A 23,897-nucleotide genomic window follows, 5' to 3' on the forward strand; every position below is an offset into this window, starting at 1 on the left:
AGTGAAGGTACCGACCAGGCCCTTCTAAAGTGCGTGCTGTTCGTCACTTGCTGGTAGGAACATAGTTTACATCACAGCGTTTAAACGCGCCACCCTTCCCGCTTGAATACGGGGCTCTTTCGTTCAAAAGCGGTGTCACGGGCTGGACATGTTGACAGCTTGATGACAGTAATATTCAGCTAAGCCACAGTCTGGGCTCTATTCCGTGGGTTACGGGCAGGCTCTATTGTCAAGACGTAGCTCAAAGAGCTACCAACAGGTCTCACATCAGGGCTCAGCCCGTTACAATTGTCACAGCGGTTGCACCGTGACCCTCTTGGATCCAGTGATGGAGCTTGGCACGTGCAGAGCACGGGCCAATGCGACGTGAATGACTTCGCAACTCGCTGCTGTAAGACCTGTTGGTAGCTCTTTGAGCTACGTCTTGACAATAGAGCCTGCCCGTAACCGACGGAATAGATCCCAGACTGTGGCTTAGCTGAATATGACTGTCATCAACCTGTCCTGCCCGTGACATGATGAAGCTATTTCCAGAACGCACAGACCACCAATCCATAACCTTCTAACACCGCGCACTGGCCAACACGCCCAGCCATGTCAGAGGCTCATGTTGTCAAACTTTCGCTTTCTCTTTTCCTTTTCTTCAAGTTCAGTGTACTCGTAGAATGGCCTAGCTAGTTGCAATATACTGCCTTGAGACCGTCATACAAGGCACCTGGGATATAGTATACAGTGGAGACTGAGACACTAACAAGGAGCCAAAAACGGTGACATTTGGAAAGGTTTTACATATGAGATTGTGGACACTGAACCTTCCCGTAACTATATTCATGATTTCTCTTAGAAAGCTCACACATATTGATCAGTGGCAACTCTGGTGGTATGGTGGCAAAAGTCTTATGTCGAAGCTGTCTGCCCATGCCAAGCCATTTGCACACAGCTAGCCTGAAAGATTAGCTGATAAATAGAAGCGATTAGAAAATCAAGGAATAACTCGCAAGTGCTAGATGCCAAATAGTCCTATAAAATAAACCGTCCTCCCCCACTTCCTGTGGTACGCTATGGGAAATAAAATAAAGAGAAATGTCACGTTCTTGAATACGGACTCCCAACAGGATCGGCCAATCAGAAAGGACAAGGGGACGACCAATCAGGAGAACAGGACGCGGACCTATAAGGAGAGGATCGTTGGATCATTGTGACGATCCAACGATCCGGCTCTCGGGATCATTGAGGGAAGACAATGATCCAGGGAAATGATGGTCTATATATACGGAGGAACTAGATAGCTCGTAGATAGTTACGCAGTGTGCAATACAAGTCCCATTCGTTGGTATCAGACTATTGTGATTGAGACAAGCCATTGTTGTGCACTGTTTAGCTGCACCGAAACAATTGTCTAGAAGCACCTTCAACTGAGTATCCCTTTCAGAGGTTCTGGATAGGGGTTCGTCACAAGAAAGAGTGAAAGATTGAAATGAATAGCTAGAGCATTCCGGCGGACAAAAAAGGTAAATCCTGCAACGAAATGGAATTATATCCTGACAACATTAGAAGTATCACCTGGCCTGAAGTGCAGCCCATTGCGATGGTCGTTTCGGATATCGCATACGACGACGGTTGATACTCCACAGGCAGCCATAGAATATCTCGGCAATTAAATGTAATCCGCGTACGGTTGTTGTTCAGGCCATATCCTGTTGCCGCATCCCAGAGCCGTATCGTCTGATCGTCTGAAGCCGACGCAAGCGTCCGGCCGTCCGGCGAGAAGGCGACGCTATTGACCGACGAGCTATGGCCTTTGAGCGTCTGTGTCGCGCGGCCTGTTGCCGCATCCCAGAGCCGTATCGTCTCGTCGTCTGAAGCCGACGCAAGCGTCCGGCCGTCCGGCGAGAAGGCGACGTTACAGACCGGCCTGCTATGACCTTTGAGCGTCTGTGTCGCGCGGCCTGTTGCCGCATCCCAGAGCCGTATCGTCTCATCGGCTGAAGCCGACGCAAGCGTCCGGCCGTCCGGCGAGAAGGCGACGCTATTGACTTTTGAGCTATGGCCTTTGAGCGTCTGTGTCGCGCGGCCTGCTATGACCTTTGAGCGTCTGTGTCGCGCGGCCTGTTGCCGCATCCCAGAGCCGTATCGTCCCATCCCATGAAGCCGACGCAAGCGTCCGGCCGTCCGGCGAGAAGGCGACGCTATTGACCGACGAGCTATGGCCTTTGAGCGTCTGAAGACATGCGTCCCAGTTGTTGTTAATGCCTGAAACGTTCTTGACGAGTGGCAATCTTTCCTCCCAATACTCTCTCTTTACCTTGCTGTTTGTTGGACAGAAAAGCAGCGCGGCAGCATATGTCTGCAATGGTGCCTCTTCTATAATCGAACCGTAGCTAAATGCGAAATTTACAGCATCTCTTAAGAAGTCGATAAGTTGAAACCCCGTATTAACGGTGGATACGTTTGGTGCAGGCGAACTAGGTGTTAACTTCTGATTAGTTAGTAGAGAAGATGCGGATACAGCATTGTACGACATACCCTGAGGGAACGAAACCACTTTCTGGTAGATGTCTTTTCAGATCTACCGCCTACACTAGATGCTGGCTGCATTTATTTAGCAGGTGGAGTATAATTGACCTCTTGTACGACGTACTTGAATTGCATGCAGAAGCCTTCGACATGAAACTATGCCGTCTGGAAGCTTGCGCAAAAGACTCAGGCTCTCAAGCCAATGGGTAAAATGCGTCTTCAGAAACGTATGGATCTCCTCATTGTCAGGGAGTTCTTTCCCTTGATTAGAGTCCTGTCCGTGAGCCTCAAGCAGATGATCGACCCAGTAAACGCAGGAGTACCTCACCGCGCTTAATGGGTCCGGATTAGGCGGCTGCACTTCGTGAACTAGGAGTCCGGGATTACGAAGCCCGTATATATCCTTTTTCAGGGTCCCGGACAAAGCCCGTAGCGAACGTAAGAACAGATCGCGATGAACCGGCTTGGTGCCGGAAGGAAAGACCCTAGGTGACGCATTGCCGGTAAGGTAGTCTTTGGCGGATTGATGGATGAGATAGATCTGAGCGTCTCGGATTGTGATGAATGAGCCACACATATTAATGATCTTTTCCAGCTCACCTGTGCCAGAGGCATCTGCTAAGGCCCGTAGTTCGGAGATATGAAGTGGACGATGCGCAAGAGTAACCATTGCAAGAACATGCCGGCAGGATCTTTCGTATTGCTCGACTTGATTCATCATTCGATTATAGAGTGGTTCCAAACCGGGGGGGATTTCTTCCAGCAGCGGAAGCACGTCCCTGCTCAACACAGGCTTCTGAAGCTCCTGGAAGACTAGTGCTACCCAGAGAAAGGTTCCCTCAGCCTTTTGTCGCATCTGAGATCTGACCTGATCTTGCATGGCTTCGTCATGCTCAATCGATTTAAGCCGGGTGACCTTGTAGTCGATATACAAGTCAATAGCGCGAGACACTTGCTCTGCATTGAGCTCAAGACTAAGCCTCATGCGCGAATCATCGAGGGTAAACTGCTGCTCAATATCGGGCCTATTCCGACTCGACACAATCCATTTGATCGGCACATGTGTTGCCGATGCCGTGTCTCTGATAATCTCCAAAAGTTGTTGCAGGTTTTTGTCGCACTCGTCGAGGGCGTCAACAACCAGATATGCCGCTGCAAGCCTAGAGTCTCGCAAGATGGCGTGAAAGATGTCGCACAGGGCGTAGAAAGCATTTTCGTCTTCGAATAACCGTTTCCCCGCACGGTCATACTTCGTCTGCAGGTACGAAGTAAGGCATGGCTGCTGGTCGACAAGCAAATAGATGAGGCCGCGTAGGACGGCCGTGGCGTTGTCAAGATCGGTATTGGTGCCTTGACAGAAGAAGTAGGAGAGCTGGCCGGAATTGGCCGTCTTCTCGAGCTCATTTATAATGCCGCAGAGCAGCATGGTCTTGCCCTTGCCAGCGTCACCTTTAATCCAGAGCAGCCGACGCTGTGGGTCGTCACGCCATCGTCGGAAGTCGGCGTTATCGAGAATCCAACGATAGGAATCTCTGAGCAAACCACCCTTCGTTTGCTCGATGCGTTTTTTATCAGCACGGGGGTCGGTCAATCGCAGATGGCGCAGGCAGTTCTCTTCAGATAAGTTGTAATTATTCCCGATATGAACGCGCGAACTACCTTCTGTTTGTACGCTGTCGATACGGATCGATTCAGTCTGTGCCTATTCTCGTAGTGTTCTAGATCAGCTTATGCGTAGACCCAAGCGGTCACCCTCGATTTTGACTCACGGACGTGCGATCGTCCATCTCTTGAGCCGCTGTGCACAGGAGAACGAGACGGCGGGTAGGCGGTAGTGGGGCGGTCTAGATCAATGGCGCAGTGTCCGGCAGCGGGCCGATAGAGAATCGGGAATAGAAACCGCTTTGTGATGGATTGTTGAAGGACGGCAAGAAATGGTGTCCGAGAAGTTGGGCTCCCATGGGGTTTTCAAACCAGCCACCAAGAGAGGGGTTGCAGACTCTGTCGCTACCAGACGACCAATGACAACGGTTGGCATGCTGCATCTGAGGCAAACGTTCAGCTGTTGGTTGGAGATGTGGCTGCTGGACTTTCGGCGCTGCATGGGTGTGGGGTTGTTCATGGAGATGTCAAGCTTGACAATGTGCCTGTTTTCCCAGACACAACCAGACCGACGGGTGCACTGGCCAAGGTTGCGGATTTTGGGGGTGCAATATTGTTTGAGAAGGAGTGCGGCGGCTGTGAGCGGTTCGCTGAGATATACCGGAACATTCCTGTGAGTTTTGGAAAAGTGCATTTGGTATCCAGAGTCAAATACCATTTCAATCTGCTAACATGTGCTCAGATACAATGCTCCAGAAGTGCAAAACCAGAAGGCATGCCCGATCATGCAGTCAGGCCTGCCCCTGTGCGTCATCTGGTCATTTGGCATTTTGTTGTGGGAGGCTTGTCTCGGAGGCCTTGTATACACCACTGCGAATGAGGATAAGAGAATCGAGTACACCCATTCTAGTGGGCTTCTGGAGGCAGCAAAGAAGTGCGTACCAAAATGCAGACAAGAGTCGGGAATTGATATCATCCTCAAAGCCACTCTGGACAAGACACTGCAGGAGGATACGAACAAACGAGTCAACTGTGCTAACCTGCCAATTTGCACACAGTGGCAGTGAGAGACCTTATTTCTTTGCTTTCGGCTTCAGATCATCAACCGTTTTATCATGAGCTAATAACTTCTGCCAGCACTGCTGCTTTAAATGGATGTGGACAGACCTTCCCTATCCAAGTCGACAGTCCAGATCCTACATACGAGGTACGACGTGACGTGACGACTTCTGTCACTCAAACACACAAAATGCCTCTTGCTGATGTTGGACCTGACAGATTTTGAGACCCGAAATTCGAAAAGATATCATATGGGATCTTGAACAACAAAACAGATCTTTGCGGACCTTAAAACTATCTACGCAGAGCAGTCCCATCCAGACAACGGTTGCATCGCTTGGCAAATGGCCTTATACTCTAACGGCGGGTTTGGTCGAGAGCGAAAAGACCAAGATGCATATTTCTTTGCGGAGGTTGCAGCGGCTAGGGGACATTCCGTGGCACAAGAGTCCGCTGGCTTATTCACCTGCAACCTTCCTGACGCCCAAGAAGCATATACCTCCAAGGTCGCGAGACTTCTTCGTTTGTCAACCCAGGGGGATCAAACTTCTCCTCTCGCCAGATCATGTCTCGACGGGGATAGTGCCGCAATGGCGAGACTTATCGACTTATCGCTGGAGGCGCCAACCCGAATTCATGATCACCGGGCGGAAGCACGATTTTCCATTGGTTGTTTATGCTCGAATTACCAAATGAAGCCCTACACATTCTGCAGCGACTAAAATCACCTCCAGGACAGCTCTCAGTCAACTTGGCGCTGACGCTAAACCAAGATTTCCATCCCCAATGGCCGCTTCAGCTTACTGGTACACCATTGTGTATGGCCATTCAGGTATATAACTTGCCTGCAGTTAAGACCTTGTTGGCTCTCGGAGCGGATGCACTCGCGCCTGTGTATTCCGAAAAGCAGTACAATCAAACCGACCTTCGATCCTCTTGGACCTCGTTGCACATAGCTGTGCAATATCACCGCCCTGATATCCTCGAGGTCCTTTTGAAGAGCGCTCCGCGTAAGAGGGCAATGGCCTGCATCAACACAAACTCTTTGTGGATAGCTCTTTGCTTTTCGTAAACCCTAGAGCGGCGAGCGATGCATGGTGCCAAAAGCAACCAGAACCTAAAACGCACCATTGAAATGATCCAAAGCCTCCAGCCCTTATCCATAACCGCAAGCAACGGGATCACGATAGGACTAATGCAGGCTATTGACTTACACTACTGTGACACTGCTTCTGCCCTTTTACAGGCCGAGCCAAAGTTATGTATCATGCAGTGTACTTCTCTGAGTGATCAAGGGCGCCTCCATCCCCCTATTAACTTTGCCGCTCTGCTGTCAGCGAGAAGAAACACAAAAGACAACCTACGAATCCTCGATCTAATTCACAAAACACAACAGCAAGTCCCCCACCCTGATCATCCATGTCTCGACAGCCGCAGACGAACCCGCTTACACATGGCCATCAGCGGACCGTCAAGCCTAGCCGCAGAATGGATTCTCCAGCAAGACAACCGTCTGCTCGAAGCCAAAGACGACGAAGGAAGAACCCCCATTATATTACTGCACCTCAGCAGCCAATAGCAACCTCCTCACCAACAACGGAGCCGATATCACTTCCACCGACAAGTCCGGACTCTCACCCTTGCACTACGCATGCTACAGCAATAAAACCGATCTCGTCCAAGCCATGTGCAAGTCAAAATCCAAACCTCACATCAACTTACAAACGGACAACAAATACGGCACTCCCCTCCACTGCGCCGTGATGGGAGGTTTCAGTGAAGTTGTCTTGGAACTTCTTTATACTGGTGCTCCCAATCAGACCTGCCCGATAAACTGGGCAATACCACTGCCATGACAGCAGTCAAACTCAACCGCCTTAGCACTTTGCGGCTTGTCCTGCGGTATGGCGCTGATACTGGGGCGCGGAATGCCAACGGGACAAGTGTGCGGAATATCGCTGTTTCTGCTGGGCCATCACATTGGGCAGTGGTGGATTTTTTGGGGTCCATGAAGCTTGCCTCGGGGCCCCTTGCCCAGCCTGGGGGGTCGATAGAATGTTTGCCTGGTGGCCTTCGTTCAATCATATCACCTGACTTTGGCTGGGAAACCACATGATGGTTTGAACTTTTCAGAGTTCAAGGAGGTCCAAGTGTGAAGGGTCAGATTCCAACAGGAAACACAAGTGTATCAACTCCAAGCAACCATACTTATATAACTTTCCAATCTTTTTTATGTACATACACGTCATAGTCTTCGTTAACCAAAAAAAAAAAAAGAAAAAAAGAAAAAAAGAAAAGAAAAGGCACTTCAAACCACCAGTACAAAAGAGCCAAAAACCTACTCCTGACATCTCTGTATATATACCAACCAAGCAACCACCCTACACCAAACAAACCACCCCTTCCCTCCCCTCACCCCCACTCCTAACCCTCGAACTCTCAAAATACATCAGCCCCTGCACATACCCCTCCCCAATCAACTCATACCTATCATCCTCCCCCTCCAAACTCACCGTCTTCACCTCAGGAGCAACCTCCCCCTCCCCAACCTCCTCCTCCATAACCCCCAACCCACCCCCACCAGCACCAGCACTCACACTCCCCGGCCCCCATGACCCCCAACTTCCCCCCCAATCCCAACTCTCCTGCCTCCTAAAACTAAACGAACTCCTACTCCTCTCCCTCTCCTTCCCAACCTCATGATGCTCCCCGTGACCACCCCCATTCACAGACCCCCCCGCCACCACATCCTCCATACTTCCCACCCCACTATCCAACCCCCCGTAGGAGAAAACTCCGTCATAGTCCCCTGATCCAAATCCCCCCCCTTACTCTTCTTCCTCCCCAACCCCCCACCAAGCGCTTTACTCTTCCACTTCAGCCCAAAACTAGTCCTCATGCTCGCCCTCCGCACAATCTTTGCGAAAGCCGGCGGCTTCGCGCTCGGACTTTCCCTCGGCACCTGTGGTACACTACTACCCTGCGACACGGAGCTCACCTGTCTCGGCCGACCGCTGCTCTTTCTCCTCACCACAAACGGGACTTTGGAGCCGTGGGGAACAAAGACTCGATCGCCCGGCTTGGCTGCGCCTGGGACGATACCCGCGAAGAAGGTGTTATTCTCCGGCGAGACAGTGATGCACACGGCCGGATCGGGGAACCGACTCAGGAACGCGAGAGCAGTGGCCTTGACCTTGTCGAGATTGGCTTGCACTTCTGGCTCGAGGATCCTCCTGTCGTCGTCGGGGTGGAGGGCGAGGATTTGCTGGGCAAAGGGGGTAAACCATCGGTGGGATGGGTCGGACGGTGTCTGAGGTGGGGTGGGGTTGTTGGCTTGTTGGTGGGTGTCGATGAAGCGGCTGAGGGGGGTTGGGTTTCGGGTGGCTGCTGGGAGTTCAGAGTCGCCTGTCAAGAGCTCGAGGAGGTACAAGTCCCGTCGCCATTGGTCCTTGGAGTCTTTTTTATCGGGGTTGGGGTCTGGGTGTAGGGGGGCGAGGAACTTCCTCAGGCGGTGGAGGATGCTTGCGAGGTCTAGAGTTCTGCTGTCCGGGCGTAGATCAAGGTCGAAACAAGCGTGGACGGTGTCGATATAGACGCCTTTTAGGGTGAGAACAGGGGGTGTTGTGGTGCTTGCTGGGCCCTTGAAAGTGGCGGATAAACCCAGGGGTGAGCCAGCGTGAAAGCCTTGATTGACGGCGCTCCAGGTGGTGATCGAGTTTCTCTTTGTAGCTTGAGGGTCTCGATCGTGAATCTCACTGGGCATCCAGGTGCAGAATGGGGAGCTTTTGCGATAACCTGCACGGTAAAGGAGGTCGAGTGCAAACTGGGTGAAGACTTCAGGGCTGTCGAGGTGAGAGTGACCGTAGCACATGGCAATGAAATCCTCGTGCTCACTGCGCTTTGATGTTGTTGCAGGCCTGGCCGTCTCATGCTCCTGGACCTGAAGAAACTTCCAGGGCTCTTTCGCCCTTTTAGCTTCCTCAAAGCCAGTGTCCACTGACCGAGAATGTCTGAGGACAATTGATACTCGCTGTGGGTGAAGTGAGGATTGATCCGCTTCGTTCTCCGGCTCGGGCTCGGGCTCGGGCTCAGACTCAGCTTGCGGCTCTGGTTGTACTTCTGGCTGCACTTCTGGCTGCGGCTCAGGCTGCGGCTCAGGCTCTGGTACGGCTTCCACCTCAGATTCCGATTCGGAAGACTCTTCTTCTTCAAGTTCTGTTAACATGATGTTAGCACTCACATGACCCTCAGTGTCTCCTAAAGAGCCAAACCTACCTTCTGTCGGGCGCCTAACCACCGCCATCCGCTCCCGTCGATACTCCAACTCATCCCGGATGATCTCATCATCATTTGAGTTCAGGATCTGCATCAAAAGCTGAATGTCTTGGTTATTCTTGATGCCGCAAAACTCAACGAGCAATTCAGACAGCCAATGAACTGGAATCGACTTGCGGGTGTCGATGATGTAGAACCGGAGACTGTCGTCAACAACCTCTTTGGCCACACGGCTCTTGATTGGTACACCTTTGACCTCTTTCCCGTTGACCTTGACCTTGAGCTTGATGTTGATCCTTGTGCAAGAGTACACTTGGACATTGACGAGCTGGGTCTTCTTCCGGCGAAAGGATAGCCCTGAGATGGTGTTCGGGATAAGCTCCGCAAGATAGAGCGCCTTGCCCCTTAGCACCTCCTCAAAGGCCACATGCTGAACCGCATCGCCCTTATCCGTCTCCTGCCCAGCCAGCCTCCTAGACACAAGACGTTCCTTGAGACCAAGCTCCCTAACAAGAGCTTCCATCCCGTCCATCTCAAAGAACCCAGCATCCAAAATTGACAGGGGTGCAACTCCAGATAAAGCCTCGATATGAAGCCTTTCCTCTGGAATGCACCACTCCTCCTCTGCAGAGCGCAGCACCACCGTCATCGATTTCTTACCCGTCAACCTGACCGGGAACATGGCACAGCTCGAGAAATCAGGCCTGTCCAAATCATGGGCCGAAACCTGCAGTTGCTGCGATATCTGAACCAGCAATGCCTTGATGTGCTCTGTATCAGACACATCAATGTGACTGACTTCCAGAAACAAGCTGTTCAAGTTGGCGTTGCTGATCTCGAGTAAATTTCGGAACAGGTTGTCGCGGTGAGGATAGAACGTCTTGATGCGCTGGATATATCTCAGACACGGCGGCCCATCCCAGACACACAACGAAGCGGGTGCCCACCACCCCACAGTCTGACCGCCCTTTCTGGGGATGTAGATGTAATTCTTGCCGTTTAGTGCGGATCTAGTCTTGTCAGTAATCAAGTCGAGCTCATAGTTGCACATGTCGCTGTAACTTGCCTGATATCTTTCATATCCCTCTCCTTGTGCCCATACTTCAGAATCGAACTCTCCAACTGCTCGTAAAGCTGCTCCATATCCCTTTGTGTCGTTGCCCTGCCAGACAGCTGGACCAGATAATCAAGAAACACCTTTGGCTCTGGCTCAACATGAACCCCGAAATGTCTTAAAAAATCCCACGACTTATCCTCCGGCTCGTTGACCCTCAGCAGCCGGTCAGAACGAACTGGGCGAGGTCCGGGGCGAGCAAGCATCGACTTGATGATATCGCAAATCCAACAGAACAAGCTATGGTCCTCACTGCAGTGGTATGATAGTCTCTGATCAGCCAGCACCAGTAAGCTCTGCCGTGGAAGGGCCGTGTCCATCAACCTCGCCATGCTCCCACCGTGACACGGAAACTCGAGCATCGACAGATCATTCGTCAGCTCCGACTGAGTGGAAGAAAACGTATGGATGGACTTGATATCCTCCTCGGAAAAGGTCCACTCGTAGCCATTCTGCGTTGTTGGAACGAACCAAGACCGGTAAAACTCCCAGTGGTGCTGCAGGAGTTCCAATCCTTTGATTGGATCGCGTTGCAAAAGTGCTTTGAAATCGCTGTGAAGCCGGTGCGTATTGACACCCCAATCCAGGGGCCCAGGTTGCACCACACGCAGAAACCTTCTCGCTTTGAGGGTGTCAGAGAGCCACAAAAGCCCACCCGGTAGCTGAGAAAACGTCTTCAAATAGAGGTCATGGAGGAAAAGCAATGTCAACCTTGTCTCTTTGGCAAGTGAACTCGCAGAGTAAGGGTCTTTGTCCGGCAGGTAAACCCACGACAACCTCCAAATCTTGGATGGATCAACATTCGCTGCGCACCAAAGCTCCGGGATATCGTTGTTCTTTGGCTTCCAATTCGCGCGGTACAGAAACACGAAATCCTCGATCCTGTCCTGGAGAGTCAACGCAAGGAACCTCTGATTCGGAACATCAGGTTGATGTTCCTGAAGCAAAAGATCACAAAAGCTCATCTTGTCCACAATCTGAGCACCTAGTGCCTGGAAGAACTTGGCCCGGTCGGCGTTTTGTCGGATGTCGAGATCGATCCCTAGTGGGCTGATGCTCACAGGCAGCTTTAGGTCGACATCTGATGGGAGATACAAACGGCGTCCTTTGAAGGAAACCCACGTCTTGTCGTGAACAGGGATAATCTCAAGGGTCTCAATAACCTCGCGGTGGGTGTCCAACAGGGAGTGGAGAGCCTTGCAGAGAGCGTTATGCCACGACACTGGCATTCCCCGGAACTCTGTGGGGAAATTCGAGATGAAGCCTCCCAAGTCGGCGAGGAAGTCCTCCGGAGACAGCAGCGGTACACCGAGTGCTTGAAGTTTGGCGTGAATTCTGGCGGGGTATTTGTCGGAAATGAGGTGTTGCGTCGAATATGCAGCCGGCAGTATGTTCCTTCCGTCCTGATCTTTGAGCCTCGTCGGAACGATCTTCAGCTGACTCCCGCAGACAAGGCGCCCTTTGGAGTCTTCAAGGACGGGATTCAGTGAGCAAAGGTCACGCAGACGATTTTGTACTGGTTCAAAGATGTCACTGCGTGTTGGTCCGGGGGGCAATAGTAATGGCCACCGGTAGAAGAGCTCGTGATAGCCAAATCGGTGAAAGCCAGGGATGGCATTGACCAAAGCCCGGCAGACCCCCTCCACCAAGGCCCTGTTCCACACATTGTCGATGATGCTTTCTCTGCTTGGGACAAGAAGGAAGTCACCATGGATGGACAACTATTGGCGCAGCTTCGTTAGCAAACCTGTTTCCAATACTCAACTTCCCAGAAATCCAACGCACCTTGAAGCCATAATCTCTGATTGGCAAAAACGCATAAACCATCTGAGATTCCGGTGGCTCATCAAGTGGAATCTTGAGGGGAAACACCAAAGTCACCTCCGATTCCAGACACCCTGGGCGCTCTGGTGTGTCGGGCAAGTCCGTGACAAGATGCCGAAAGGCGACCTGTTGGTTGATCACATCATTGTAATACAATGACACCGGCAACAGTGTGTTTCGGTGTGGTGGAATATGATCGGCTTTGAAGACTGCTGTCGGCTTAGCTGTAGCCGTCGAACCCCGGATGAAACTCCTCAACGCTCCAGAACCAACAACCTTGCCGACTTTGACTTCTTTGGCCTTGGAAAGAAACAGAAGATGACCAGGCTTGAGGTTCTCCAGGCCTTGTAAGACAAGGTCCATTGGATCCGAGGTGCCCGTCTGACGATCGTGAGTTGGACTGGCGATTTTGAGAAGGATGGCGGTTGTGAGCCCGGCAGCGTATTCCTCAGCGGGGAAGTCGTCGTCCCAGATTGGCCGTATCCTCCCAAGCTCTCCATCACGGTCGAATCGAAACGAGTAGTGCCCAGACCTGATCCAGACGCTTGATGCCACCTTGAAGACCGATTTGAAACCGAGACCCTTTTCTCCGATTAATCTCCGCTCGATGCCATATCCTCTCTGCGTGTTCTTGGAACTCTCGGCCGCACTGCAGATGGCCCTGACGTTCTTCTTCTTGAAGCCAATCTCATTGGACTCGACGAGAAGGTGGCGTTTCTCGGCGTCATAGGTGAAGTGAACCTGCGGAGACGCGCCCCCATAGTCAAGGTCGTCTGCATTTTGGAGCAGCTCATAGATGAAGCGGGAAGTGGTGGTGGTCAGATTCTCACTCAGTCTGGAATTGTGTCAGTATCGATCGATGTCACCCAGGTGGATCAGCAGAGTTCAAACACACGTCTTCAGCATCCCCTGGAACGCCCGGCTGGTCAGAAAGCCCGAGTCCTCCTGCCATCTCCGGATCTGAAGGATATGATCTATCGCCTCTTGCCTGGTTGCTGGAAGCCTGTCGTCGTCATTGTAAAAGTCCGGTGTTGGGAGACGGCCTGAGGGAGACATGATGTAATGGTGGTGGTCAATTGTCGGTGAAGCGAGAGCAAGGGCCCATAAAGACGACTAGGGGATACACTCTATAGTGGATACATTCTTCGATTGAAGTTTGGGAAAGGTACGGATACCCCGGTCGTTCAATTTGAAGCTGGGTCAGGTCGAGATAATGAAGCGAAAAATGAATTGTATGTATGTATGTACACAATGGGAACGAACGAGTCTTGGAATTCGGTTCCGTGAGGTGCTCGATCGAACTCCACATGTGAAAATGGAGATGGCATGAGCCCAGCCCAACGCGACTTGCTGCATGTTGACGTGCTGCTAGCCAATCCTGTGGCTTGGCGGGTGGTTGGGCGTCGTTGTAAGTGGAGCCAGTTGCGCTGGCAACTGCATCAGTGCAAGCGGAGATGGAAATGGTGATCCGAATGGAAGATGGACAGCAAAAGTGAAGCTGGTGATGCGTGGAAGAAAGATGCTGTTGCTGGTCGAGGGAGGACATGATTGGGTCTTGTTGGGCCTTTGGCAGTCCCAAGAAGTGACGAAGACGCAGCCCCTTGTTCCTCTGGCACAGTTAGCTCCGATTACCCCACATTCTCTGGAACAATGCCGCGGTTAGTGACTTGGGCAGTGTTTTTCTTATGCCCCTCGGCCCCTGAGCCCCTGAGTTGGGGTAGATAAAAAGTAAAGAATGCCCATCTGAGCAGCCACAACATAACACCCGATTCCAACCAAAACAATCACATACGACCATAGGCAGTTGAATACACGGGATCCCGTCCGCTCTCCCCTAGTTAAGCAATTGACCGCCAGACCAGTACTCAGGTGGGTGACCACTGGGGAATCCCTGGTGTTGTATGTTTTGACTTTTGTGTCATTCTTACTTTTTGCCTTTGCTTGCCTTACTAGATTGTGTTAAACTCTTGTTCGGCTTATTGAGTTGATTGAACCAAAAAAAAAAAAAAATGATTGAGAAACTAGGCAGAAAACTGCTGAACAAAGAGTTTACCAGTCGAATGTTCGAGTTTTGATGCATCTTATTCGGCTTGCTCAAAACTCGAAAAACAACGAACCTCAAGTGACTTGTCTTTGATTGGTAACTGGCTCCTTACCTTAACATATCGTAGGTCCAAGACACTGAAAGCCCCTAGTAGGTCAGAGGCACCGTTTGTCCACATAGATATTACATTATCAGGTTTTCTCTCTACTCTAACTTCAAAGGCAAATCCGTAAACCAAAACTTTTGTGAAGGTGTCGACGGCAGAAACTAGCTCAATATAACCATAGTTAGTCACAACTGCCTTTCTTAACAATGGTATCAACAACTGACAATACGTTATCGCACCCATTTACTGACTAACAATGATAACAATCGTCGGATCGCTCTCCTCCTCAGCCCCGGCATCACTATTCCGTCCGGTGCCAGCAGAATCCGTTCCGTTCCGCGCAGGGGAAGAGACGGCCACAGCCTCGGACGTGGCAGTGGCGGCGGCAGAGGTTACAGACGAGACAGGATCCGACTTTCCCGCAGCAGGGGGTGCGGCAGCTTCACCGTCTTTAGCCTCATCAGCTGGAGCGTCTGCAGGCGCACCAGCCACCGGTGGTGCAGTCGGGGATGCCTCGGTCTCACCGGCCGCGGAGGTAGCAGCTTCGGTCCCATTGGCGGGCTTCATTATCACTCCAACACCTGCCCCGGCACCGCCAGTAGCCTTTGCTCTCTCCGTTACAGTTGCGGTTATGGTCGTCTCTCCTGCGGCATCTGCACTGTCGGCTGCTGCTGCAGCTGCAGAAAGAGGTCCGAGGATGCCTTTCACTTGGGACACGAGAGCGTTGACAGCGTCGATGATGTTGCCGGGTTGGCCAGCTTCTGCTCCCGCCCCCGCTTCGGCTGGGTTGGTGATCTGAGCCGGTGGAGCGGTAGCGTTGCCTGCTGAAGTGGCGGGAGGTGTTAGAGTTGAGTTGGCAGCCGGGGCTGAGGCGGTTGTCGGTGTGGGGATTGGTCGGACCACGAGAGGCGAGGCGGACACGGTTGCTGCTGCTGTGAGAGCTATTGTCAAGGCCACCTGTAGTTGCGGATATTGATGAGAATCCTTTTCAAGTGTAAAGGGGAAAGAATCATACCTTCTTGTTGACCATCTTGGATGTGTCGTCAAAATCTATATGATTTGAAAAGAAGTGAACAGCGCCGAACCGAGAAGTATCTCCACGACCAAGAAAATTGAAAGCTGACGGAACAAGTGAAAGAGATCTATCCAGCAGATCAAGAAGGAATGTAAACTTATCGTCAACAAAGAAAGAAAGGTGAGCGTCTAGCGCCTGAAGAAAAGAGCAGAAGTGAGCAGGAAAGCAGTAGCGAGCGTTTGACAGAACAGACAGAATCCGGAGACACAATTGGGATCTCGGGTTCCTTATTATACCGTGTCTTCTGCCTCAACTGTCATCCTTCCTGTCGACCTCCGCATAATGCAACGGGAAAATCATCGACATCGTTTTGCAAATCAAACTTCTGGTAAGCATCCCATATTCCTGATCTGAATACATCTCAGCAAGGCGTGGCAAAATTGAAGTGCTTTGGGGTGAGAAATGTGAGATAAACTCCGACTCGAGAAGTCGTGTGATATACGCTTCAGTGTTGAACATCTGGCCAAACAAAAGACCAGCAGGGGTTTAGAAGGTAGAGGTTTCCGTGGCTGATCGACTAATGTGGCCCATTTTGATAACCTCGGTGGTGAGCCACATGAACTTGGCAGAGGTAATCTTAGCTCAGCACGCGGCGCAGTCGATCACGAATGTCTGTGGGAAAATAAGAGCGGCCGCAGCTGCAGAGTGCCAGAGTCCAGTCTGTGCTTGGCCCCCCATCTTCTGGGATTTTGATCCCCAACAAGAGACATGTTTCGCGGTGAGGCTTGCACGAATCACACTGCAGGGTCTGTCACGACCACGTTCACCAGCAGGCGAACCCTGGTCAGAACAGGTCCATGGTTGACGGCTTGCATACCGAGGGATTGGATAAGGCGAAGAACTGGGGAAAAAGAGGCGAGGAGCCCCTGTGGCGCACATGGCATCGGTGGTCTTTGGGACAGAACAGACAGTCAGAAAACCGTCCCAGGGAGAAAATGCTGCTGGCTCCTCCGGCATCCGTGATAAGCCGGGTACACCGACCGTCGGTTTGGCATAGTTGGCGGCTGAGACGGCCGGCGGACCGATTGGACCAGGTGAACAAAAACGAGGCTACCGGTGTGCTTCTTGTACACCTGAGCTAACCAAACAAACGGGAGCTATCCAGCCTCAGAACAGGCTGTTGCTGATGAAGCTTTGGCGATGTGCCACGGTTCGCCGTTGAAGATTGCGGAAGGGAGGGGTATCAGCTCTGAGGTCCGACAGGGGATGAGGCGCCCAGACCAGGTGGGGGGTGGTGGGTGGGTAGGGCTTGGACGTGATGGGCTCCACCACAAACCGATCCTTCACGGGTTCATCATGAACCTCTTTCCCCATCGAGATGCCTTCATTTTCTGTGCAGCGAAGCACCTCGCATTATTCTCATGCCGGTGACATTGCGATGGCAACACCTCTGTGTTGCCAGACTGTCCCGACGTGACCTCACTGCAGACCGACCGTCGCAATATCAGACAGCCTGCGCCAACAGTGTTTCATGCCACTCAGCAGCGCGTCAACGACGCCCTTGAACGCGACCTTTGTCAGCAGGAACAACACTTGGAACACTTATCACAAGCATCACAGGCGAACACTCGAGCCATTTGCAACCGCAACCTCCTATCAAAAAGACGCATTTCATCGCCATTACACATCCCGCGGCTCAACGTCTCCTTATCAACTGCCCAGACCTCTCCCCAGTCGTCAATCATACCTTATCCGCTAGTGCCATGCAGTCAATGCCTAGTGGACTGCCAGGGGGATCACGGGCCCAGACGCTCCCTCCACACACAACCTCTGCCTTGGAGACCTCGACAGCCTCATCGGTCATCTCGTCCTGCATCAGAAGGTCGCACCGTTGTAGGGTAGCCCCCTCTTTCATATTGGGACAGGGTACACGATGGTGCATCACTATCGTGCCGCCCGGGAAACTGGATGGTTCAGGAAGCCCTGATCCCCAGACCCCAATTCCACGGTACCATCATGGACGACATAAATCTCCTAGGGCATCATATCACGTACCTACTTCGCATGGCTCTTGTTCTGGCCCACGATGGATAGCTTTCCTCGTGAACTGCTGTAGATCAAGCTGATCCGCCTTTGCTTTTCTTCATCTTTCCTTCCCTTTTGTGTTTCCGATCAGCTCCCAAGTATTGCATCTGCTTACTGCCGGCCCTTCTTGTTGTCTTGGCACCTTATTATTGCCCGGCCGATAAGCAGCCCGCAACGTTGATACCTCGCCCGGCCTGCAGGTGTGCGCCGAGATTCCAGACGAGGATTGCGACTGCATACAGCCTTGACCCGAGCAATCGGCTTGGTCCCCGTCTCTGACGCAGCATTCTCGAATAGGAGAGGCCTGAGAACCAACGATACATGTAAGGGAAGACGGACTCCCACTCGCCGCCACATTGGGAAAAAGCAAGCAGCATCCCGTTCCTTTTCGTCGAACGAGAATTTCCACCCATCTTTTTCTTCCCCTCCTTTGCTCTCGACCTCGACGGTTCCTGTTTCTTTCTTGCGCGACATACGCTCCTTTCCCACCCCCTACCCGCGTCAATATAACTGCTGACGAGTCTCAACTTTGCCGTCCATCTGCAGTCCAACGCCCTCCACCGGAGCCGAAGCGGCAGTCAAAAGATTTTTGCAAGCGCCTCTTGAGTGCAGAAACGGCCCGCAACGATCACCCGTGATCACAGACGCCGTTCCCATCAAAACTCTGCCGCGCCCCGCCCATGTTCAAGCTACACCCTACGTTCGACCTAGTTTCACGCACGATTTCTCCAACCTTATTTTCAGCTATACGGCTCTCTTGAGCCTCTTGGACCAGCATCATGTCTGGACGCAGTGCCTACGTGCGCAAAAAGATTACCGAGACGAAGACGGGGGAGCAACAGGGTCATGGTAGAGCCCGGGCAAAATCAACCACCAGCTCCGACAATGTCACCATTAGCGATTACCCGATAGGGTCCATGCCAGCGCTCCGCCAGGAGAGGGATCTTGTGACAGGGGTCGGAACAACAAACGCGCGATTCTTGAAGTTCTCTGAGCATGCTCGCGAAGATGAGACGATGGCATATCGAGGAGACGTTCCCTCATATGTCCCTCAGAGCAGTGGAAGTCAGAGTGGATCCAGTGTGGATGGACGACGAGACGGCGCAAGCACTTCCCAGCGGAATAGGCCGCTCAACGATTTTGCCTATGCTCGTGCGCGGCGGCCGGTCATCAAGACGGAAGATGTGTCAGGGATAGAAAAGTCCGGACTGCGAAGCATGCTGGACAAGAGGAGTGATGACTTTCGGAAGGGGTTGGCCAAGACTTTTGCTTTCAAGAAGAAGGACAAGAAGGGGAGCAACGCTGAGAAGGCTGGCGACTTTAGACCAGAGTCTTCGGCCACTGTGCGACCCTCTCCCATTTCAGCTGACTTCAACGACGGCTATGATGCCGACGTTTCACCTATCCAGTATCAACCATCGCCATCTGGACCACATCCCGGGGTTCCTTGGGACGACACAGGAATGCTGTCGCCTCCACCCTCCGGAAAACTACCACCCACACCGGGCTCCTCAGGAGCGCCTCCTATCAGGCGGTGGATAGGAGCTGGAAGACCAGTTCAGCGCTGGAATAAGCTGCGGAAGGATCCAGAGCTGTGGGACCCCAACGGAGATGTGCTGGTGTTCTTTGGGACCAAGGGTCAATCTCCGCGGCCAAACCCGTCTTTTCGCTTGTCTTCGCACATCATTGAGGCGACCGAGTCTCGGTTCCTCATTACACTTTTACGAGAGGGCTCGACAGAAGAGGATATCCACTTGCCACCATCGCCTGCCGGCGCACCACCGATGCTGCAACGGCATAACACACACGGGCAACATCTTGCTGCAGGGGGCATCGGTCGTGGTGGGCACCCGACACCACCAGTTTCGGAAGACAACAGCTGGGAGGCTGACGGGCAGATCTCGTACGAAATGTACTTCCCAACCCCCGTCAGCATGAGCAAACTTGACCAGTTTCGACATCACATTACTACCCGCAATGTGTTTGCAATGCTCTACCACTCCTCCCTTGTTGGCTTGTCGTTATACCAAGCTCTGACGGATCTTCACTCAAGACTGGAGTCATACATGCCACCCGAAACTGACAATGTTGGCACCATTCTCAACTATCTATCTGCCCGCGGTACTGATGATGTGCGCAATGACCCGGAGACTGCCGTCAGCCTGCTGGCCTGGAGCGAGCAGAGCGACGTCCGGTGGGAGGAGGGCTGGCGCGAGAGCTTCTTGCATTGCGCGGGGATGTACTCACGGCTTGAGACTTGCTCTGATTTCCGATATCTCACTCCTATCACCAGAGCTCTTCTCGAACGCGCGTGTCTCGAGACACAGCTTCGTGTTCAAGCAGCGGAGGAGCGTCTCGCTGCCTTCCAGTATAGCGACATGTGGCCGGCAGCTGTGGCCACAACAGCCAGCACCAGTGGTCCTGTTGGTGCTGCGCCAGCCAAAGCAGCTGCCGACAGACTGCAGAACTTTTTCGTTCAGTACTACACTCGGGAATATGGCTCCTGGCCGCCGCCACTATCACCCTCGGGAGGAGCAGATCCTTATGCCACGGCAATGGTCCAAGGAGTACTGGAAGAAGAGGAAGACATCTGGCTCACCCGGACGGTCGCTCAAGCCTTGCAAAAGGACTTTGCCGCGCTATACGACTACCTCGTCAACCGGGACATTGTCTGGGACGTGTCGGAAGCACGCTCCAGCAGGAAATGGATGATGGTCAGCGAAAGCGGCAATCGAGCCTTTGAGGCTGACACCGAAGACCTCCCGATGACGGACATGCTCATTGAGTTTGACAACAAACACCGCTTCCCTCACATCCCGCACCCTTATCCCCTCGTCCCGGAATCCATCCCCCCTTCTCTCAACCCAAACAAGGACGCGCCATCCACCAGCGGAGGCGGCATGTTTGGTAATAAATCCTCCAAAAAGCCCACCGCCACAACCACCCGTGCTGGTGCGCTCGACCGCCGCATCCAACTCGCCTACACTGAAGCAACCAACATCTGCATCCTCGGCTCAGACTTCACCCACTCCGACCTCCTCGATGCCTTTTCCAAGTTTGAGAAATCCGACAAAATCTCCGAAGTTGACCCCGCCACTGCCCGACGGGGCCGATGGGTTCTTGTCTATGGTATCCTCCAAACCCTCGCATCCGTCTCGGTTGACGCCCCCAACGTCCGCTACCGCGACAATGTTACCTACCACCTCTCTCCCCGGCTCAAAGGCAACACCAAGCTCCCCCCGTGGAAAGGCTCTTCCAACCCCTCGGCCAACCCAGAGGCATCCCACGAGTTGTCCCACTGCTGGGTCATCCCCCAAACTTGGCGAGCCACTTCCCAGCACGGGGGGAGCAGCGTATCCAACAGCGGAGCGGAAGAAAACTCGACCGACGAGCAAGACGATTTTTACCCGGCTTATGGCTACGGTGGGAGGTCGTATAACTTCCCCTTGCCGTCCTCCCGGGCGCCCAGTTCGGCGGGTGGGTACAGGAATAACAACAAATCACTCCGCTCCGGCAGCAGCCGCGCACCGTCTACTGCGTATAGTAATAACTTGTCTTCTGCTGCGTCTGTCATGTCTCACTCCGAGACTGGTTCCGAGGCGGGGGGGTCGAGTATCTGGTCGCCTCCCCCTTCCTCGGCCGGGGGTGGATCACGGAGGGTAGCCTCCTCCTCGCGACGTCGGGACAATGCCAAGGTTTCGGTGGCTCCTGGTGGAGGGGGAGGGAGGTATATTGATCCAGTTGAAGAAGGGGGGTGGGCTGCCCCGGGGCAGACCTATGCCTCCCGCCCTGGGACTGGGACGGGGACGGGGACGGGGACGGGGACGGGGACGGGGGTATAACAACAAGGAGGAGGGGGATGATGGGAGGAGTTTTACTACTGCTTATACCAGTCGCGGGGGTGAGAGGGATGGGAGCCGTGTGAGGGGGGGGAGTGGGAAGAGGGAGAGGAGCAGTCCGCCGGTGATACGGGATTTCGACTTTGATGGGTTGGATGTTATTGATGATCATGCTCCTTGAGGGCGGTTTTTGTTAGGGTGGCAGGTGTAGGTGTTACGATATGGAATGGGTGGTGGTGTATCAATATTTTGAGGGGATGTTTTGGAAAAAGGCATGAGGGAGCAAGTAATGGTATTACACTGACACATCCGTTTCATCCAACGCCGCGAAGAAGGTTTAGCAGTCCTTTCCACAACTTAATCCTGATTTGAAGGGGTGTTATTCCTGGCACAACCCCCCAAGAATCCTCTTGTCCCCCCGTTGGGCATATTCCCACAGTAAATAACCCCACCCATCTTCGCACCGAAAAGTGCCAAGATACCTGGGAAACAATGTCCTCAGCTTGAGGTACGCCTCGACCCTCTTGTTCAAATCTCCCTTCCTCGTCTTCTTTTATCCATATCTTTTTGACCGCGACGATCTCAAGGGTGGGGTATTCTCTAACCATATGTGGGCCGTGTGGTTTCCAGTCCCCGTTTATCGCATATGTCTGCACTATTCCTTTGCTGTCTTTCCCGTAGTAGAGAGTGTTGCGGGGTTGCCAGGGGAGGATGCATCGTTCTGTTACTGTGCGGCCGTTTGATGACTTCTCTTCTAATGAAACCGGGTTGAACAAGTTTTGGTAGTCCTTCAACGCCATCCAAGCAGCTGCGTCGGTTCCGAAAACGGCGTCACAGGAATGGCGAGGGAGGTGGGTGTCGTCTGTGTTGTTGGCGAGGAAGTGGGTGATGTATTGAGGTGATGAGCAGGAGACAAGGGTGGAGAGTATGAGGAGGAAGCGGTTTTGTAACGTGGTGATTTGAGCTGGGGAGGTGCTGGGGGTAGTATCGAGTGAAGTTGGGAGGTAGTCCAGTAGGCTTGGAGGGCGGGGTAGGGGGGGGACACTCGGATGGTGGTAGCGGGAGCAGGCGGTTGCGAAGTCGTTTAAAAGGGGAGGATGTCATATTTATTTGTAGAGCCCTAGAATAAACAATAAACACAGAGATGTCTTGGGAGCAATCGCTTCGTTCACTCATGACAGTTGAAGGCCTTGATGTTGAACGGCCGTGTGGGGTTGTGTTGGTGCCCATCAAACCGCCGCCGGTCTTGACATTTTGCACCAAACACCCCTGATGGGCACCACAAGCTGTTCATCACAAAATATCACAGGGCGGCTACCTATCTTTCGTGTCAAAGCTCCTGCTATTGACTGGCACACAAGTTCCGATGACTTTTCAGACGACAGAGATAAAAGTGATTGGGGATACAAACAACCAAAATCGGGACATTTCTAGCGCAACACCCAGCCTGTTCATCAACAACCACACCGTCGAGGCAAATCTATACAATCCCTAAAAAGCCAAGCACAATATCAAAAAATCCCCCAAATACACAACGCTCAAAACTCAATGGTCGTCACGTCGTAGACTCGAGCCTTAATATAAACACATTAATCCATCACTCGTCAGATCTCCTGCCCTTAAACATCACACCATTTCCAAGAAAAAAAACCTCATGTAACCCCCCACCCCAGCCCTAACTCTCCCACACTCAAACATAAGCCCGATGATGGCTATGCCCCCTGCTCCCAGAATAACTCCTCGACCTCCTCGAGCTCCTCGACCCCCCCCTCGACCTACTCACCCTCCTCGTCTCCACATACCTAACCTTCTCATCCCTCGCCGTATGCCTCCCATGCACCCACGCCATCAGCGCCGTGATAAAAAAGAAGACAACATTCATGATTCCCATCGCAAAGCAAGCCTTGAGCATCCCGCAGGTCTTGTCAAAGTTAACGCTGACAACCAGCCACCCGTTTTGTCGCAGAATCGCCCCAGAGGAGCAATCTGCGTTGGCGATCCCACGGAGGTAGTACACGCCCGCGATGAGCGCGCCAAAGAGACAGAGGTCGATGAACCCGACGAATTGGGCGTTGTTGGAGGAGCGGTGGTAGGAGAAAAGAGTAAAAACTGCCCAGGCGAGGGCGAGGACGGAGACGATGAAGAGGACGAGGATGGAGGTTGGGGTCATGAGGTTGGCGGAGAGGTTGATGTTGACGAAGTAGGAGAGCATGCCGACGATGGGGACCTGGAGGGGATTGTCAGTACAGGAAGGGGATGTATGCATGGAAAAAGGAACGGGAGGGAGGGGGCCGTACGAGGGTCAATATCTCCATGAAGCGCCAAAAGGCGAACATGATTGCGAAGAGCATTTTGGCGATTTGTGCTTTAGGTCAGGCAGCTGTCTTTCGTTATCGTGCACGTATGACGTCCTCAGG

The 23,897-nt window shown here is 52.7% G+C and overlaps 5 protein-coding genes across 5 annotated transcripts; 1 reads left to right on the forward strand and 4 right to left on the reverse strand.

Annotated features, from left to right (window-relative positions):
• Nucleotides 1-2,602: 2,602 nt before the first annotated feature.
• Nucleotides 2,603-3,943, reverse strand: QC764_0083910 (uncharacterized protein; the record flags this gene model as incomplete). Its single annotated transcript, XM_062940837.1, has 1 exon — nt 2,603-3,943. One exon carries the CDS (start codon nt 3,941-3,943, stop codon nt 2,603-2,605), a length of 1,341 nt encoding a protein of 446 aa, XP_062799466.1.
• A 3,960-nt stretch (nt 3,944-7,903) lies between these two features.
• On the reverse strand, nt 7,904-13,865 carry QC764_508110 (uncharacterized protein; the record flags this gene model as incomplete). The annotated part of the gene is made up of 5 exons (XM_062948068.1): nt 13,287-13,865; nt 12,353-13,226; nt 10,520-12,288; nt 9,454-10,463; nt 7,904-9,393 (listed from the first exon to the last, which is right to left on the reverse strand). Exons 1-5 carry the CDS (start codon nt 13,445-13,447, stop codon nt 7,904-7,906), a joined length of 5,304 nt encoding a protein of 1,767 aa, XP_062799467.1. The 5' UTR covers nt 13,448-13,865.
• Nucleotides 13,866-14,604: 739 nt separating this feature from the next.
• QC764_508115 (uncharacterized protein) lies at nt 14,605-16,808 on the reverse strand. Its single transcript, XM_062948069.1, has 2 exons — nt 15,557-16,808; nt 14,605-15,498 (listed from the first exon to the last, which is right to left on the reverse strand). The coding sequence occupies exons 1-2, from the start codon at nt 15,569-15,571 to the stop codon at nt 14,785-14,787; spliced, it is 729 nt and encodes a 242-aa protein (XP_062799468.1). The 5' UTR covers nt 15,572-16,808; the 3' UTR covers nt 14,605-14,784.
• A 1,612-nt stretch (nt 16,809-18,420) lies between these two features.
• QC764_508120 (uncharacterized protein) lies at nt 18,421-21,483 on the forward strand (the record flags this gene model as incomplete). Its single annotated transcript, XM_062948070.1, has 1 exon — nt 18,421-21,483. One exon carries the CDS (start codon nt 18,421-18,423, stop codon nt 21,481-21,483), a length of 3,063 nt encoding a protein of 1,020 aa, XP_062799469.1.
• Nucleotides 21,484-22,507: 1,024 nt separating this feature from the next.
• QC764_508130 (uncharacterized protein) lies at nt 22,508-23,831 on the reverse strand (the record flags this gene model as incomplete). Its single annotated transcript, XM_062948071.1, has 2 exons — nt 22,508-23,707; nt 23,778-23,831. The coding sequence occupies 2 exons, from the start codon at nt 23,829-23,831 to the stop codon at nt 23,171-23,173; spliced, it is 591 nt and encodes a 196-aa protein (XP_062799470.1). The 3' UTR covers nt 22,508-23,170.
• Nucleotides 23,832-23,897: the final 66 nt, after the last annotated feature.

The sequence above is a fragment of the Podospora pseudoanserina genome, chromosome 5 (assembly GCF_035222485.1).
Source record: "Podospora pseudoanserina strain CBS 124.78 chromosome 5, whole genome shotgun sequence".
Lineage (NCBI taxonomy): Eukaryota > Fungi > Ascomycota > Sordariomycetes > Sordariales > Podosporaceae > Podospora > Podospora pseudoanserina.